Source organism: Saccostrea cucullata, unplaced genomic scaffold (genome assembly GCF_032062105.1).
Source record: "Saccostrea cucullata isolate Sc308-1 unplaced genomic scaffold, CSIRO_AGI_Scuc_v1 ctg173, whole genome shotgun sequence".
NCBI classification, from domain to species: domain Eukaryota; kingdom Metazoa; phylum Mollusca; class Bivalvia; order Ostreida; family Ostreidae; genus Saccostrea; species Saccostrea cuccullata.
The window spans coordinates 44960-64675 of NW_026932155.1; the positions used below are offsets into that span (position 1 = coordinate 44960).

General features: G+C 34.3%; 1 protein-coding gene across 3 annotated transcripts in view; it reads right to left on the reverse strand.

The window, feature by feature from the left end:
• Positions 1 to 5417: 5417 nt before the first annotated feature.
• LOC134234529 (prolactin-releasing peptide receptor-like) overlaps positions 5418 to 19716 on the reverse strand; it is a 44192-nt gene continuing 29893 nt past the window's right edge. Inside the window, exons 1-3 of one of the 3 annotated variants that reach the window (XM_062716611.1) lie at positions 19215 to 19369; positions 19005 to 19065; positions 5418 to 7577 (exon numbers count right to left, since the gene is read on the reverse strand). In XM_062716611.1, coding sequence (XP_062572595.1) covers positions 6330 to 7544 — 1215 coding nt within the window. In that variant the 5' untranslated portion in view covers positions 7545 to 7577; positions 19005 to 19065; positions 19215 to 19369 and the 3' untranslated portion in view covers positions 5418 to 6329. Of the gene's footprint in view, positions 7578 to 19004; positions 19066 to 19177; positions 19370 to 19716 lie in introns of those variants that run through there. The other 2 variants (XM_062716609.1, XM_062716610.1) reach the window with 2 other exon arrangements.

Sequence of the window (19716 nt, forward strand, 5' to 3'; positions counted from 1 at the left end):
GTATTTTTAGCTATTAGTTATTTGAATTTACTCATTTGATAAAAGTTTTTTTAATAACAAATGCAACTTTTAAAAAAAAATACTACATAATTTACTAGTTACAATGACGAACAACAGAACGCAATAACATTGGTTGTAACATTTTAATCGTTAAGTTGGGAACTGGAAAAGATTATACGTTCTTTTGAACAACGCTCTTTTACTATTGCATAAGCATCTATTACTTTTTAACAACAAACAAAACCCTTGGCCATTTAACATGCACAAGAAGTCCACGGACTAAGACGCCCACATGCGAAACTTTAACATGTCATTTTCAAGACGAATTTTAAGAGAAAATGACTGCATATTATGGTCCCACAAGAATTCTCAAAGAAGTATCTAATTTCACAAAACAAAATGAATTCTTCCATATCTACCTAACTAACATTTTCTTTGTTGTAGAAGATATTTCTTTTTCCTATACACATGCATTTAATCAAGAAAAGATCCTTTTTATTCCTATTTAGTTAAATGCTAAACATTGTGGCAATGATTTGAACAATTGAAAGAACATGATGATGATATAATAGAAAGCTGTCACACAACTGTCAAATTTTTATACTTTTAAAATTAAAAACCATTTCCCTACTTATTCTTAAATTAATTTGCCAAATGAATGCTTTTTCTTCAATTCCTGGACTATAAAAGGACTATTTATGAGGTATGAAACCTTCTATCTCCCTTGGCTAAAATACTAATAGTTACGTGTACGTGTAAATACAGTCAAACATAATACTAAACCAATTTGTTAGTATTCCATGAAACATGAGCTCCAAATCAATGTTTTATCTTTAAATCATATTAATGTATTTTAATATTTTTTCAATAAAACATAATGCATCTTAAATTAGAAAAATAAAAAATATACTTCTAGATTTCTAGCTGATAGAGATAAAAAGACGAATATGAAATGCCAAAAGAAACTTTCCAAAAGAATTCAAAAATTGAAGTAGCAGGAAGTATTTGAATTCTTTGACAGGAGATAAAATGTTCGTACCACAAAAGAAGTCGGTCAATAAACACACAAAATCGTCAAGAAATTTCCAAACGCCAACGCTCAGTGAAAGGAAAATATTGTGTCTATTATGAATGTTCTTATAAACCTTTCGCACAAATACCTTACAAGCCACCACAAATTATTTACGTTAAGAAGGTGGTTTTACGATGAGAAAACTACTAGTAAACAAAACAAAAGGAGAAAGCACTGGTTTGAAAATATATTTATAACAAGACTGTGTTCCAGGTTTTTTAATTGCCAAAATATTTTTGAAACCGGATGTGCTTTCTACAATTGGTTGAGTGAAAATAAGTATTGATAATTAATAAAACGTAAAAAGTCGTCGAAATATCTAAATATCGTCTTCTTATCTAGAAATTTGCGATAAATTCTGCTCAATAAGAATAACCAGAAGTCTCTATCGAGACTGTAGCTCTACTGGTTTATACTTAAAACAAAAGGAAGAGAAAAGTAGCAGTTGGGACTTTAAACTTTAAAACAGTAATAAATAGAAAAATGATCCTTGCCACTCATCAAAATAAAAACTGATGCACAGAATTATGTATCTTAGTGTAGTCTACTTGTGTGCCAAGTTGTTATATCGAAATCGGACCAAAACTGTAGGAGGAGTAGCATTTTGAAAGGATTTCACAGAAATTTCTATTTTAGTTACCACGGCAACAACGTTCATCAAAATCAAAAACCGATGCACAGAATTAGGTATCTTAGTGTGTGCCAAGTTATATTGAAATCGGACCAAAACTGCAGGAGTAGTAGCATTTTGAAAAATTGTTTACAGACAGACGGACAGACAAACAGACGGACGGACGCTGGACGCATTACTATCGCATATTAAGCTCTTCTGGTCTCTGACCAGTAGAGCTAAAAAAGATGTCGTCTGAAAAAGGAACACAATAAGTTCCAATCGGAATTCCAACAGAAGACTTTATAAACGTTGTCAATGCAATGAGAAACATCTACAGCACATTCTAATATCAACTTCAGATCAGAGTACTTGTGTGAAGAATAGTTGCATAATACGTATAAAGACATACGTTGCAATTATATACTCTTTATATAGCCATCTCAAAGAGCCCCGTTTTCAGCAATAAACATGAAAATGCAAGGTATCTAAAAAGAGCTTGGCCCTTGACCTAGAAACTTCGTTCAAGGTCACTGCACATCCACTGACCAGTGACACTCTTTGAGCAAAATATGAGCCACATTGACATTGGACCAAAAGGAGAAAAGATATGCCCTGAACACTGATTTTTCAAATAATTCTGGTATGATCTTAACCTTAGACCTAGAAATTTGTTTCAAGGTCGCTACACACCCTTAAACCAAAGGCACTCTGTGAGTAAATGATTCTTTGAAATAATAAATTTTGATAAATGTAGACACACTTTTGTCTTGATTCCATATATATATTTCTTAAAGATATAATAATTCTCACTACCACTACTACAATTCCTCATATACATTAATTGACAGAGACATCTCCACGATTTCATTAGATATTTTTCTTACTGTCGCACCGAACTCCCTGGTGACAAAAGGATTTGGGAAATCACATTTATGCCCCGATCAGAAATCTCTGCTATAATTGACACGGCTGATTGAAGTCTGGCGGAAGGCAAGGTTTCCAATCCCAGCAGCTGTCATTCCTTCGAACACAAATAATTCCACTTTATCACGTCACAATGTCCTCTCTCTCCTGTCTCCAGAGGAAGTTAGCTGTACAAGACACAGCAGATGCCTGTCTAAAGTAAAGCTTTAATTGATTTCCTAGCTTCTTTTATAACTTCAACATAAAAAATGTTTCATTTCTCCACTAATGCAATAATTCTTGTCATTATGACCTATTTTGTGTTAAACCTTCTCTGCAGGGATGGACTACAATTCAGTCATTTAAACATGATTTATCTACAAGAATATATTTTAAAAATGGATAAGACTGGTTTCAATCCCATCTGCAGAATATTAACTATTATAAAAAACGTAGGCAGTTGTGTTGTGAAAAAGAATAAAATAGGTCAAATAAAAAGAATTGATTAATAATATCTTCTTAAACCATATACTGACTGACATCTGAGTTGAAAAAAAAAATAACTATGTATAAATCTAGTTCATCAGCGTAGGTGTTAGCTAATTAACATGCCCCTTATGTGCTCAACCCCTAATACACGCCATACCGCAAATTTTTCAAAGATTAAAAAATATGTCTGTGGTTCAATATAATGTATACATGTATCAATGTATTAAATGAATGTTCAAATATTTATCTTCCCGAGTCTAACATTTTACAGATTGAAGAATACGGTTATCGTGATTAATTTTAGAAATCTTTATCTAAATAGTTTACTGACATCAGTTTATGTGTGTCATTAGAAGACAGGCTGGTTCTTCTGTCTGTGAACATGTACGATACAAGAATTCTACCAGAAAAACCGGAACCATGCAGTCTTTCATCTCAACATTTAGAATTTTACTTAATATCCGGTTCCGGTAAGTATTATTTTGATCTGCCGATGCTGATCACATTTTATTCCTTTGATGGACTGAGGTCGATCACACTAGATTCCACCTTCGTTATCCGGCAAATTAAATTGAGCCGACGTGACTTTATCCTCACTCCTAGCAGATATCCGACAGTTGTTTTACATATATTGCATGTCATTTTCAATAAGAATTTTCAAAATTTACAATATGCTTCTTGGTGGACAAAACTGTTTTCTCTGTTTTCATGAAAACTTGAAAGTTTTCCCTTTATTTGTAACAATGCATCGGCGCATGAATATGCGCAGGTCATCTGATTGGCTGCAAACACAATTGCGATGGTATATCAACGAAATGCAGTTTAGGTTACGTATACACAGTGTATGTTCAACTTTGACAAACGTATTCGTGAACGCCTTGCAAATGAATAAACTCACCTGGACATTAAGCAGTTTGAGAAAGGTACTCCCATATCATTTTTGAATGGTTTTTGTATTGCATGTCTTTTATCGTTGCAAGTTCCAACTTTAATCTAACTGAATCGACAAATTTGCATAATTAAAGACCTTTTTTTTTCAGTTTGTCTGAGGGTGAGATCACCCGTGGGTATACGACAATGATGACAGTTATTATTTAATTTTTCTACGGGATTTTAATTGTAATCCCTGTCACAAATTTTACCAAAATCAACAGCATTAAATCCTATTACACGAGTTAAATTCCATTCCAGGCTTTTTGATATCACTGACAACTGGAAATGGACAACTGCTTTTTCTGAAGTTATTAAAAATGATTGAATTTTTTCTAATATAATTCCTTGCCTTGGTCATTTGTATTCATATCAAGTTTGTTTTGTAAAAAAAACAATCGACATTAGATATATGTACATTAACAATTACATTCTTAAGTTATTATTTAAAAGTTTCATATTTCGATATTTTACTTCAAAAAGACGTTAATGTTAATCCAACTACTAAGCTTTATGACAAATGTGATGGCTTTAACTTTTCAATCGTAAACATCCCTTACTATTGCAGCAATATACCTGCATCACCTGCATGCTCAAAGTTAATACGATACGCAGGAGTATGCTCTGAGTATGAACCATTTTTAAAATGAGGTTAGTTATTGACAAACAAGTTGACCGTTAAAATTCATGATTTTATTGTGTTTATATCAATTGCAACAAATACAATTTATCATGAAGTCAATGCTGACAGACGTTTTTCATACGAATTGTCAGGCCATTATAAAAAAACATTTGTTGTGGCCTTACCATTTAAAATGTAAAATATCTAAATATGAAAGAGATGTGTCAGACTCTGTGATATCTTTTGGGATATACCGATATCGTATCGATATAAGAATGGTAATAACCTTTGTTGACAATACATCGTAAAATATATCTAAAAACACCGCAGGTGGTTTTTTTTCACTTATAAGATTTTTGAAAAATTCTACTTCATCTGAATAAAAAAATAGGTCTGCTTATCACGCGGCCCAATTGGTATTCATGGGCATTCCAATAGATTGTTGGAAGACTTGGTATCCAAAAACAACATAGATGTTGTCAATCAGAAACTCGAACATCCTTTTAATATCAGCTTCAGAGAGTAGGGCATATTTTACCTATTGATAACCATATTTATTGACGTGTCTTTCCAACCCTTATTTAAAGTCGTATCAATTTTTCCAAGACACGATGAAACAACGACAACAAGTGATCAGTGATCTTATTTCACCCACTGTCAATTGCAATACTCTCCATGGAGACGCCGTAAATTTCCGTTATATAACCTGATACAAATAATTTTCTTTTTGCAACTTTTCCCTCATCATGTTACCAATAACAGTATGAAATTTTACCCCGATGTAAAAATAATGATTATATTAAGAATTTTATTTCAAATAAACAACACCAAGGTCACAATAAAAATATACATGGTTCTGTATGTTTTTTTCATTGATTTCCAAATGATTTCCATTTCAAAAAGTGAAAGTTTATACTAACAATAAAATTCAAATATATCGATCCTGTGCCATACTGTATAGGGATGCACATATCACCTTGGTTTAAATACATCTAAAAATATTTTTAAATGGAACCCATTACTGAATTTAATTAGGGGTTAAAGCTGTCCAGTGTAGTTTTGTTCTTCAAATAGTCTAAATCAGGTTATTGAAGTATTCAAAATATTGAGATATCAACATCCTGAAGCACAGTATGCAGAAGTCCTTTAATAGCTCTACGGAGTGAAGCAAGGGGACCTACAATGCCTCACCAACGTAGATGCATTTAACTAAAAAAAAAAGAAAGATGTAAATAAAAAGTAAAATACTTGATGTAAAAACTCAGAATGCTCAACACCTTGTGTTTTTTTTTAACTCAAGTCTTTGTTTTTGATATTGTTAATCTATATCAATTCTATTCCCAGGTGTTTGTTTACTTTATGCGGCATTATAAACAAGCATTGATGAGTACTGAAATGCAATGTTAGACCGTGAGATCCAGTTAAATGTCCGTATTTGGCAATGTCTCATGGTTAAGTAAGAAATCTTCAGTATTTCTTCTCTTTCCGGGTAATGTGACGTCGTACCGATTATCGGTCCTACTTTCTTCCGCAGCAACTCTTTGTTCGGCGCTTTAACGGACACAAACAGATGACTTGGAATACTTTAGATCTCGGTTAAGTTGTGCTGTTGCGCCTCAATGATCATACGAGTTACTCAATCACGAGTTAATCTCACAGCGATGTTGTTTAGATAATTCGTACCTAAGGTGAGCTTTGGCTCACACGGAATCATCTGTCGTATCTGCGTTGAGCTGATTGAGATGCACTCTCTCAGATTCAGTGTCATAGTACACCTTTGGTTTTTTCATATTGTTCATTTCATCGGACTCTCTTTGGGGTGATCGGTTGATCAGCACTGATGGCTGATTATCTACGTTGGTGTATTGAGTGTTAGTAGTACTTCCGTTTACATAACGTTCCCGATCTCCTCGGAATAGACAAGGCAATACTTGTTTGAATTCCTTTCTAAAGTTATCATTCATCCACGCATAGAGAAAAGGGTTATAAATTGTAGAACTCACAGCTATGACGTGCGCAATAAAAAATATAAGAGTATAATAATACCAGTATTGATAATTCTTTTTGTAGGAAACTGTCACATTGACAATATTGAGCATAAGCCAACAAAGCACAAATATGGTTACCATGGCGATAAGCATTCTATTCGTTCGACGTTTGCGTCTTATTTCTAGTTCGTCTCTCTCGCGACATTTTGAACCACTTCCTATTTTAGTCCTGGATCGTTTCTTGAGCGCCAATGAGACCTTCAGATAGCAGTATGTAATAATGCTACAAGGCACAACGTATTGAAGAACTAGGCTTGTAACGGTGAAAAACTGACCGGCTTGCTCACGGGGCCAATTCTCGTTGCACCTCCAATATCCTGTATTGTCCTCCCGTGAAAGCTGCATATATATACCCAGTGGAAGTGATATGGAAATAGAAATGATCCATATGGCCACTATCACGATCAAACAAACGAATACCTTCATCCGAGGTTTAAATGGATACACAATAACGAAATAACGGTCCACAGCGATGGCTGTTGAGGTCAGCGTGGACACATAGACACTTATTGCTTGGGACATAGGAACTATGTGACACAAAGCCTCCCCAAACATCCAAGAATTCAGAAAATATCCCAGTGGTGTAAAAGGAATTGATAATAGACATATAAGAATATCGGAGACGGCGAGATTGGTGATAAAAATGTTGGTGATTGTCTGCATGGTTTTGTTCCGGACTACAACATACACGACGAGGGTGTTTCCACTGAGACCCAGGACGAAAATGATGACGTAAAGGCCAATAAAGAGGACAGTCAGGCCTAGGTTCTGCATGACCTGCGCCGGCTCGCTCGGCATCACCGCTGTCGTCATTTCCGTGACGTTCCCAGTGACGTTATACATAGTGGTGTTCGTGCTCTGGTTCATTTTGGCAAAGGTTGTACAAGTTTACCAGAAAACCTGAAATAGTAAAGGATATTTATTCCAAGATTAATATTTAATAAAGAATGTATTTACAAACGGTCATCTGACACTTTGTTGTTATTCTACATACTAGTACCTTCGCTCAAGGCTCTTCAATAAACATTATATTTTATCACTTATGTTTCTTAACTTTCAAAACATGAAGCTCCCTATTGAAAACAAGTGGAAGAATATATTTTAGTGGGTCTTGCGCCAGTTTTATCCTTGTGTTTTCAATGTGTGGGACTATCTAAGAGAAAACCCTAGGGTTTATTTTGAACTGTCTCGCATCAGCATGGACAAACAACTTCTCGGACAAAGGATAATAATATAACAGATACTATTCCTTGAACTCATCCTTATAAGACTCTTGGGTCTTCTTGTTAAACATCACTAATCAAATCATAGAACGCGGTTAGAGTCGAAACTCCAACTCCAAACCATTTATTTGATTTAGGAAGACAGTCTTTCACAGAAATAGCGCTCTCAAATTGCAAGCTACTTGGGGGTAGTAATTGATACGATACCTACAAAATGTGTGAAAAAGAGCGTTTATTTCCCTAGTCATTCTCATTTTCGGGCCTGGACATGTAGAACTCATTTCCGTTCGGGCTCAGTGACAAATTGATAAATCTTATCTTCATTTCAAATTTCCGATACACAATATTCGTTGAAATACAAGTTCTCTGTACCATTAATGTCTGAAGACAATTATTACTCTGTAAGGGGAATGGACTTAAAATGGGCATTGTGAGGTCCAAATAACAAAATGGACAGTTTATAACTTCAAGCCATGTCTTAGATAGTAGAAAGCGAGAGGTTTCTTTTATACCGGGAGTAAGATCATTGAGTGATAAGAATCCATCAGAGGTTTTTATGCCATTAGGTAATTTTTTAACCTTTTTTCTTTTTTAATTTATACAGTGTACATGTACATTAAACTTTTAATGGGATGCAATTTCAATTTTATCATTTTACCTGACTATTATTGTCCCCCGCGTTCGCCAAAGCGACGGAACATTACTAGTATATGTCATTCGTCTGTCCTTCTGTCACAAACATTTTAACTTTGGTCATAACTTTGAATGAGTAGAGATGGGACTTTCATAATTCATATGTACATTATCTGTAATAAGACCTTTCCAAATATACCGTAAAGTGTGACCTTCTTTTCAAAAATGTTATTACTTTTTCAAATTTGTCACAACTTATGAAAGAGAAAAGATTGGGCATTCACATAATACATGTACATGAATATTACCTTTGACAAGACATTTCTTGATACTGTACACTATGAATTTTGACCGTCTGACCTTGGTCTTGAAATTAACCTACATGTACTTTTCAAAAATGTTAATTTTTCCTGTAACTTTTGATTGAGAAGAAATAATGATTTCGTGATTGACATGTGTATTAACCGTGACAGAATCTTTTCGAGCATGCTAATTTTTTACCCCTTCATCTTGATCTTCATGTTTGACATAATTTTCAAAAATTTTAACTTGGCTGATTTTTTGAATGGCATAATTACGGTAGGGCGTTTTTATTCGACACAAAATGCTGTAAATAATTTCATCCGGACACCGAAAGCGGGGTGATTTTTTGAATGGCATAATTACGGTAGGGTGTTTTTATTCGACACAAAATGCTGTAAATAATTTCATCCGGACACCGAAAGCGGGGTGATCACAATTCTTTAAATTTGCTTTTTTTATTGCTCTGTATATATAATAAGTAGTTGATAATCTGCAAGAATGGTGAACATATTAATTTTTTAATCAAATTTGTATTCACTGAGACTTTTTCTTATTAATAGATGACAAACTAGTTGCCAATTTAAAGGCAGATGAAATAGAATGGCGAAAAGGTGCCTTACACATTCATATCATCCTATAAAATCGGAAATAAACGCTACGAGCCTACAATAAAATTCAATATTGATTTGATAGAGGTATTGAAATCATTAGCTAAAGCATCAATTGATTTAATAAATAAGTGGTGTTCTAGATTCCCTTTCTTCTTCAGCATTTAAAATCATACAAGATAACCAAAAGTCACAACCCTAGAGTTTACCTGTCAGTTTTAAGGATGTCTTGTATTAAAGACTTTATTCCACGCTTAAAGATCCCTTATTTTTCATAACGGCAAACAAGGGAACAAAGCTTCTGTCTTACCTGCAGATATATGCAGAATTTAATCATAATTCCCTTAAAACAGAACATATTGTCAAGTGAAGCACCCTGCAAAATCATCTGTTCAAGTAAGAATATTCCAGTCCATATGGTTAAACTGATCAATAGCTATGTGGGAGTTTTGGTACAAACAAATTGATTGGCGAGTAATTGTTTAAGTACGACCAATTATTGATACTGGACCTTCCCTATCAATAATCATTAACAGAAATGTTTCTGAACCCTCGTGTGTTCAGCGTTAATCAAGCTGTGTTTTAAATCACCAAACAATTGATTTGTCTGTCACATCTCTCAAGCTCTACGAGGAAAAAAAATCCCGCCATTCTGCAGAGAGGTTTAAGTGCCACCTGTAATTATACCCATTTGGATTGATGAAGTGACCTACTATTGATTTGATTTCTATAGCACACTGTAAATAAAAGTGTAAAGAGGCATGTGCTGCAGATTTTTTTTTTTTATCTTAGTAAGAACCTTGGTAATGTGATTAAAAGAGAGAACATTTGGTTCTGTATCTATGTACCAGTACACGAGTTTCCCATTGTGAACATGTGGAATATTACGCCAGAGTGCAAGGGTTTTAATTGAGAGCTCTACCATAGAAGTCGAGAAACATTTGCCTACAGTTCATTATTCAAACTATTTTAATAAACATATCCTTCAGGTAAATATTCTAACTATTTCGGAGCATCGCCACAATTGCAAACAACACACTTTAACAACTTTTGTTAAGTGTTTACTTGGAAGATTTGCCATTCTCTGTATCTCTTCTAGACATTTTAACGTATTGTTTTGATGGGTTAGAAATGCTCAGTTTCTCATTGACAACAAACAAGGTTTATTAATTAAAACTCGCGAAGTAGTACAAGCCACTTCTGTTGCTGCAGATGCCAAATACTCAATAGATTTCCGCGTTTCTTGAAACCAATGGTAGACATATGTGAATATTGCTTTTAATTGCTTCAAAAAGAAACACAATATCCGGGAAAGCAATTAACAAAAACTAATTATTTAAGCTTATAGATTCATAGATCCCTGGATCTAGTTTTTTTTTTTTTTTTTTTTTTTTTTTTATAAATTCTTGATTATTTCATTTTCAAATGAAAAATCTTTCTTCAACTAAATGAGACTACTGGTACACACTTGTATATTCATTTAAAAACAGAATTTATAATAAGATTTTATTGTAAATTAAAAGAAAATATCATTCATAAAACACATTGTGATACTGTATCATACACCTCTTTGAATATATATTATTGCTAGGTTAAGTGACTTGGAAGGTTTGATCGAAAATTCTGTTTAGAACTAAATTCAACCTCAGTTTATCATCCTCAGAGCTAACATAAAAGTCATTCCACGGTCATAAACTTCTAATACTCCAATGTAAAAAGAAACCAGAAAACATTACCAAGGCAAACATTTTCATATTGCTCTATTTATTAAAACTAGTAGATTTTTGAATTAGAACGAGAATATGTAACACGAAGAACTTTTCTCTTTTTAAAAATTATTTTTAAAATCCAACGATTCTACTTTGCTAAAGAGTATAACCTATCATTTGGACCGTATTTTGTACTTTTAATTCCAATTATAAGGTCTTTGTTTTTCTTTCTAAATCTGACTTTCTAATGTTCCGTCCCTGATAAATACAGGAGATGTGTTTTTTCAATAGGCGAGGCTCTCTCCCCTAGACAATGATCTCTTGAATTTTCGGGATTTCGCATTTTACGCACTGTTGACAGATTTGTGTTTTGTAGATTTTTTTGAGATCGATCACAAATCATTATCTTCAATTTTTTTCATTCCATAGAGTTTTTTTTTCTTTTTAAAATAGCAAAATAGCTGCAATGCCAAATTCCCATGACAATAAAGCTATATTTATGGAAAGTTTTTGTTGAGTTAAATTTACTGCAAACATATCACCCTTTATTTTTGACATAACACATGCAAACATACAACATTCTAACTGCAGAACTGTAGCGTTATGGTGTACTAACAAAACCATAAGTTTAAAAAAATAATACAGAATGAATTATGTTTTGTTGGAAAGGAAACAAGGAAATTCGCCCTTCATTCTAATAAAATGAAATATTACCAGCTTTCTTTCATCGCATTCTCTAATCTTTTAGTCGGAGAAGAACCTCATATTTTAGAACTCGGAAGACACGTTGTAGTTGATGTACATTCTCTATTATGACGACTGGTGTGTTTATCATTGGTGGTACTTTCAACAGAGCCCCGTACATCTTCTCTGCATTGTGATTTGTTTTCTGTTTCTTTCTGAGAGAGGTGTTCGAAACCATTTAACAGTTTCTCGTTATTGTTAATGCTCACCAATGATAAACGATTAAGCGTTGATGCAATCTTTAAGAGAATCCTACGCACGCGTGTCAGTGCAGTAACTGAGAGCTCATTATCCGCACAATTTCGCTTTTTTCTTACAAAGTGTTTCACTAATAAATGTAGTCTTCGCTTTTTTAACATTCAATTACAGAACAAGTTTGATTGAGTGCAGCTTTTGTCAGCCATCTGTTCTTTTACATAAGCGAAACCAGGCGCTAAAGCGACTTGTTCTTAAAAATAATTTTTATCTAAGCGATAACTGTTGTTCGTCCTTTTTAGGAAATCGTTGTCTACTGTTTCTACTTGTGTAACACTGAAGCGATTATATGGAATCCCAAATGAGCAAAGTATTCCAATTGTACGCTTCAGTTTTTGACGGAAATCATTTTAGACCTACATTTCTCCCTATTTTTAGGTCACCTGAGTAAACTCAGGTGACCTATTGCCATCTGTTTTCGTCCGTCGTCGTGCGGCGTGCGTCGTGTGTTAACATTTCAACATTTTAGCTTCTTCTTTGCATCCACTCAACCAATTTCAACCAAATTTTGCACAAAGCATTTAAGGGTGAAGGGGAACAAAAATTGTGAATTTCATGGTCCCTGCCCCCCTGGGGCCTAAGGGGTGGAACCAAAACCACAAAAATTAATGAAATCTTTTAAAATCTTTTGGACTCCTGGACATCAAGCAGTCAAACTGTTAGCATGAATGTAATGACCATTGAGTCCTCTACCAAAATTGTGAAATTCATGGCCCCAGGGCCAGGGGTTCTAGTGCTAGGGCGGGGCTCTATTGATTATATAGTAAAATGCATTATTTCTATAAAAATCTTCTTCTTTGCTCCTGGGTATTAAATAAACTAAGTATATAGTTATGATGAGGAGGGATGCCTCTTCCAAAATTGTGAATTTTATGGCCCCAGGGTCAGGGGTTCTGGTGTTAGGGCGGGGCTCTATTAATTATATAGTGAAAATACATCAATTCTTTGAAAATCTTCTTTTCTGCTCCTGGGTATTAAACAGACCAAAAAAGTTATGATGAGCAAGAATGCCTCTACCAAAATTATGAAATTCATGGCCCCAGGGTCAGGGGTTCTAGTGCTAGGGCAGGGCTCTATTCATTATGTAGTGGAAAGATATTAATTCTTTGAAATTCTTCTTCTCTGCTTCTGGGTATTGAATAAACTAACTAGTAAGTGTTTAGTTATGATGAGGAAGAATGCCTCCTCATAAATTGTGAATTTTATAGCCCCAGGGTCAGGGGTTCTGCTCTTAGGGTGGGGCTCTATTGATTATATAGTGAAAATGCATTATTTCTTTAAAAATCTTCTCTGCTCCTGGGTATTAAATTAACTAAGTACATATAGTTATGATGAGGAAGAATGCCTCTTCCAAAATTATGAATTTTATGGCCCCAGGGTCAGGGGTTCTGGTGTTAGGGCGGGGGTCTATTGATTGTATAGAGAAAATGCAGAAATTCTTTGAAAATCTTCTTCTCTGCTCCTGGGTATTAAGCAGATGAACTACCTATATAGCTATGATGAGCAAGGGCCATTCTTCAAGGGGGGGGGGGGCTCTTCTTATATACGGAAAATGAATGAATTGATTGAAATCTTCTTTGTATATTAATCAAACATTTTTGATAAGCAAGGGTGCCTTTTCCAAAATTGTGAAATGTGCGGACGAAGGGTCAGGGGTTCATGTGTGGTAGTGGCACTACTGATTATTGCTGAATATTACTGATTAGTCAAAATGCAGTTTTTTGTTCCCCTTCTCTGTCTATGGGTATTAAGTAACAAAAGTAAGCATGCTAAGTGTATAGTTATGATAAGCAATGGTGCCTCTTTCAAATTTGTGAATGTCCTGACGTCTAGTTTAAAACATGAACCAAATTTAATCGTTGGAAAGTTGTTGCATGATGCTCAGGTGACCTATAAGGCCCATGGGCCTCTTGTTAAACTTCGTTTCAAATCAAACTTTAGGCTTTCAAAGTCTTATTGATAATAAACTGAAATGAAATGCATTAAGATAACAAATAGGGATAATTTTCTAATGAAAATCATTAATTGATAAATAAATAATCAGAGCCAACAAGGACATCTAAAACAGAGGTGGGATCATAAAACATTGTAATGTTTAATGACGAACTGAAGTAGTGCACGAATGCCTGATTAACTTCATGGAAACAGTATATTGAAAAGAATTTTGTTTACACCTTCCATACAGTCTAAGACTTAACATAAATTTTAAAAAAAGAAAAATTGCAATTAAGTTCTGAGCTAATATCAAATATAAACCCTCTGTATGTTAACTGACTTGGTTCGAAGGAACTGAATGTTTTGTCGAATCCATGTATCAAAACTTTTAGACTCTGCAGGTCAGTTGTTTATTTGCTGTACTTAGAGAGTTCGGTAAAACCGATTCGTTCCCGAGATTCCAGTCAAGTTATGTTTTGTTTTGCCTGTCTCTCTCAAACCCAGAATGAACTACTCTTAACATGTCATGATGGTCAAAAATCTTGACCTGAGTAAAACATCGGAAATCTTTCACCTATAAAACAATTTCAAAAGATATATTTGCATTTTTAAAGAAAGCAAATAGACAAAAAAAATCCTCACACGTTACAAATTTTATTTGTTGGAATATGTTTCTTGGATTTTTACAGAACTTGAATAAACACAGACGAACGAGCAAATACATTGAAGTATTCTCATATCCGTTTTCCATCAAATAAGAATAAAAAGTCTATAAATTCATTAACTGCCCTATTACTGTCGGTTCGTGAATACATTATTCCTCATAAAATTTACGAACATACTGACTTATTCATTACACAAGGTGTTTTATTCAGGAAATCGGGGTTGTATCGGGGGGTTAAAGGTTAAAAAATATATGCATAATTATTTCTCTCTGGGTCAGAATGACCAAGCTATGTAGTCCGGTTACTACATAAGCAGGGGATACGATGACTGCATGGTATTATTTTCTAGGAGAAATATATGGAGATGACGAACAGTATTCAAACTCAACAGTGCATTAAACAATACAAATTAGGTGCAGAGCAAACAAAGAAAGAAACATCAGAGGTGAGATCAGGTGCCATGGAGGAGTGACCATCCCCGGCAAACCCGTCACACCTGCTGTGTGCTTCTCATCGTAATTTGAAATTAACAAAACTTCATTCAATGTGTAAAAATGGCCTAACAATGTAGGTCGAAAGTATAAACACATATTGCAGAAAAATTCATGGAATATCCATAACAAGAAAATGAATTAATGAATGTGTAGCCAGAAATGTTGTTGTATTCAAGTTCTCTTAGTTATGACATTCGATCTTAATTTTATTAAACATATTTTTTATTTCATATATGCATTCTCCCCTCGAAATCATACTTAAGTTATTTTGGTAAAATTATTCATAACAATGGCGCTGATTTATAGAATACACTCATAAAACGGGATATACGAGACAGCTGTGGCAATAGACAAGCCATTGTTGCCCGTTATTTTAGCACTGGTCAAATTATAAATGCAAAAGCCTGATATAAACATGATCCGTGTAGCAGTTCCCTTTGATTCAATATTTTGTTATGAAAATATATTGCTGCATTTTTCTATTCAAGCTTCTAGGTCTTCCGAGACTATTAAAAAAGTCTATCCAATCTTGCACCATTATTGGTTATTTGCAACTTCCTGTTTCTCCAAGATAATGCAGAATTTTCCGGAATAATTTCCAGCATTTATAAATTATAAATGTATAAAAAATGAAAAGATAAGGTACACATTTTTTCTAAAGGAATACATGAATTATTTTAACATTCGTTCTTTTTTTTTAAGTCGATTACCAGGGACAATCACGAATATTAACATTGAACCCTGTATGGTTAATTAGTAGACTATACTACTGTTATTCATCTTTTGTTCTGAATATATTCTGAATATTTCTTACATACAATTATTACTGATTCCTTATGTATTCAGAGAATAACGATAATTTTCATAGTTCAATCTATTACAGCGTACGTCATGTACATTTGAAATCAAAGTTTTTAGATCATAATGGCTGCAGACCTATACCACACAGGAAGATGCCGGGAGCTTCGTCATGCTGCGTTTTCGATTGGTTGTATTCCCAATCTGGCATTTTATGACGGCTTTTGTCAGAGTTTAATTTTTGTGAACTATTTATTAATTGCTACTGGCAGTCCTGGAGATTTTAAGTATCCAGTAGATTATAGAAAGGCAGTTGTATCAGATATAGTTTATCCAGGAACGACAACAAATGTCGGCATGACTTCCTTTTAACGAAGTGGCCTTTATGTAAAATTAATTACAGAATAATGTCGAAAAAAGCTCGTGGCCGTATAATTACGATGGCGAGCTTCGTAATCTTTATGGCAGTAAAATTATCGCTATTGGTGCTCCAACTTTTAATAAAGATTTTCAATATCTGTTGTTATGGAAAAACGTGCATTCAGCATGTAATCTTCTATATCATAGTTTTTTATGTCTTTGGAGCTCACTAAGACGATTATATTTAACGATTTTTCAAAGAACTTTCCCATAATTCTGATTTCTCTGTCTGATAAATGGAAGGTAATGACATTAGTTACACAGTCTGTGATTCTTCGCTTCATACGAATCTGCTATTAGGCTGTTAAATGAACTGAAAGCGTCAAGACTGTTACTGCCACGTGGAACAAGTGTCCGAAAGATTCTGTTAATAGAATTTGTTTTTTATCTTCTCAGATAAATAAATTACATGTAAATCCTTATATTAAGCTATGTATAACGTATTATATATCCAAGAGCTCCCGGAGTCCTGAGGGTCAGCTGAGAATGGGGTTTATAGACTATTCGTTTGAAATCTTAGAACTGTTTCCGGAACTCTTAGATACAGAATTAGTCTTTTGGCCATAAAACTAGGCCGCTTGGACATGGATTCTACTAACTGGACAGTGGATTTATTATCTTTTGTATCATAATACAGTTTGTCGGCAAGATGCTTTGAAGCTATGAAGGAACCATTATTAACATTTACCCCCAGGATCCTTCCTGAAGTTGGACTAAAAGGCACCATTGTGGTAGAAAGCTCAAAGATTGCCATCGTAAATACTGTTTGCTGGACGCCAATGTGAAGAATATTTTCAAAGTATGATAAACATGTATACTGGCTTTTCACTGAGTTAACTCCCCCTGGGGTCTGATCTGAACCAATGCAGAGATGAATTTTATAACTGCGATACACTGCATAAAACACAGTTTGCATGCTAGATATCTATTACTCATGAACCAAGGCTTTAAAGGGTACCATTTCGTATCAACTTCGTTCAATTCTGAAGGGTCATTAGCTTAAAAAATGAATTAAGTTGATACTATACGAAGTTGGTCTAAATGATAATGCTCTAAGGGTCACGATAAGAGGAGTGGAATTCCCCTGTGGGACGTGGAGACTGATCATTCGGATGGTACCGTATAAACCGAGGTTCCCTGTCGCAGTAGGTGCTGGCACGAAAAAGAACCCTCCCTGCTCAATGACCCTGAGTAGCCTACCGAATTTAGGACAAAATTTGCAATTTTCACAGGCAAGTGGTGGCGCCTCCATATGAGTGAAAAATTCTCGAGTGGGACGTTAAAAATACAATCAATCTGAAAGATAAATTCCTTTAAACCCTTATACTTTATTTCATTTTTATTGCATTGTGTTACCTCTATGTATACCCTGGTAATCAACTTTTCAGCCTTTTTCAGGTTTAGATTTTTTTATGGTAGTTTATAAATTTAAATGAGAATAGATTTAGTTTATTCTTTGAAATTTATCGAATTCAATTAAAGTATAACGAGTTCTATCTCGCTGGCTCAGGGTGGATTCTTAAAGAGACACAATTGTATTGTTATACTGTAGATTCCAATATGTATGTTTATAAATTAATTTTTAATACTAGTCATATCATGTATACTTTGAATGGTAGGGACCCAGGGGGGTGAAGCCCCCGGAAGCTCTTGGGTTTTCGTGTATATTTAAAAGAGTAAAGCTAGGCACAATAACAGTAGTTTTGGTGAGTTATGTACCAAAATGTGGCATTATTGATATTAGTCATATCATACTTAGAAATTTTTTTTTGGGGGGGGGGGGGTCGTGCGCCCAACACGCCCCCTTAAATCCGCCATTGGCTCTGATGCTTCCATGAAGGAATAAAACGATCATGACATATTCTTTCTAAGTTTGGCGCGCGGGTTTTCGAGAAGGGAAATATTTGGGAGTAAAAACAATATACACTTTTTCAATTGCACTTATTTATAACCATGTTCATACGATGTCTCGATTTGCTTGCTCAATATATTTTTTCTTGTCTCTTTTCTTTAATACGTTGTACCTATTTTTAAAACCCTATGATTGTTGAGGGTAATCTATCTTTGAGGAATGTCAATTTCAACTCAGGGAGGGGTTAATCTAAATACACTGTATATAGGAGTATTAGTAAGGCAGCGACATTTGCACAGAAAATTTAAATTAAACACAATAAAGACATTAGCCCAGGATAAACAGTTTCACTTCAAAGTCCCCCTTTGAGAATTGTTTCAAGATATAATCCCTCCTTCGTTTGAATAAAACGATCTTTTTTTTTTGGTAATCATGTTTAAAGTCCAAAAATATGCAAATATCTTAATCTTGTTTCTGCAGTCCGATCTCCGTTTCCGAGTGATTAGCATTTACATGTAATTATTCGTTTCTATATTACGAGAATCAGCATACGTTCGACGATCTAGCTCCAAGATCGATTTCCGTATTTTTCCGCTGCCGATTTCATTATCGTTGAATGAATGTTAATCAGTCGGGAGAATGGTAATAGAATATTGACTATGTTAACCATATGGTAAGAAATACGTACCTTATTTCAGTTTCCAGGACAAAGTCTTCACAATGTACCAAATTCCGAGTATCATTTTCCCCTAGAAATGAAGAGAATACCATTTATTTAACTCCTATGTAAAAATTTTGCTTCACATCTGAGTGTAGGAGCAGTAATGAAACGATAAAATGTGCTCAGTTGTGAAATTTTACCGGTATTACGGTAATAATTCAAATTCTCCTTCCTAACACAACCATGAAGAATTAAGGCGTATTCATTATAAACATTTTTCAGCACATTATTTTTTTCCGTCGCAGAGTCTTTGCCGAGTATCGATCTCAATCGCGGGCATCACCTGGATTCCAGAGAAACTGAGCAAAAAAATATTTTAATGTAGAAATCTGAAGAGGCCGGGAATATGGCGCTTGTGATTTGTAGTCAGAGGAATGTTTATGATAACATTTTGATGAATTCGATGCCAAGGTGTATTTTTTCCAGCAGATTATTATTTGTTTTTATCTCGACAAGAGAGCAGTTTTTCCTAACTGGAGAAAGAAGTGCTCTCACGGCATTTTATAGCAGGAATTAGGTTACGTATAAGTGTGAATTTTTGACTAGAATAAAATGTATACACTTGTACAAGTCTCATTTTTTTCTCCTTTTTTGCTATATTTTTTATGAAAACTGGATACATTGTTGTGTTGAAACTAAGATATTCTTCGTTTTAAATATAGTTCTTATAAAAAGGACA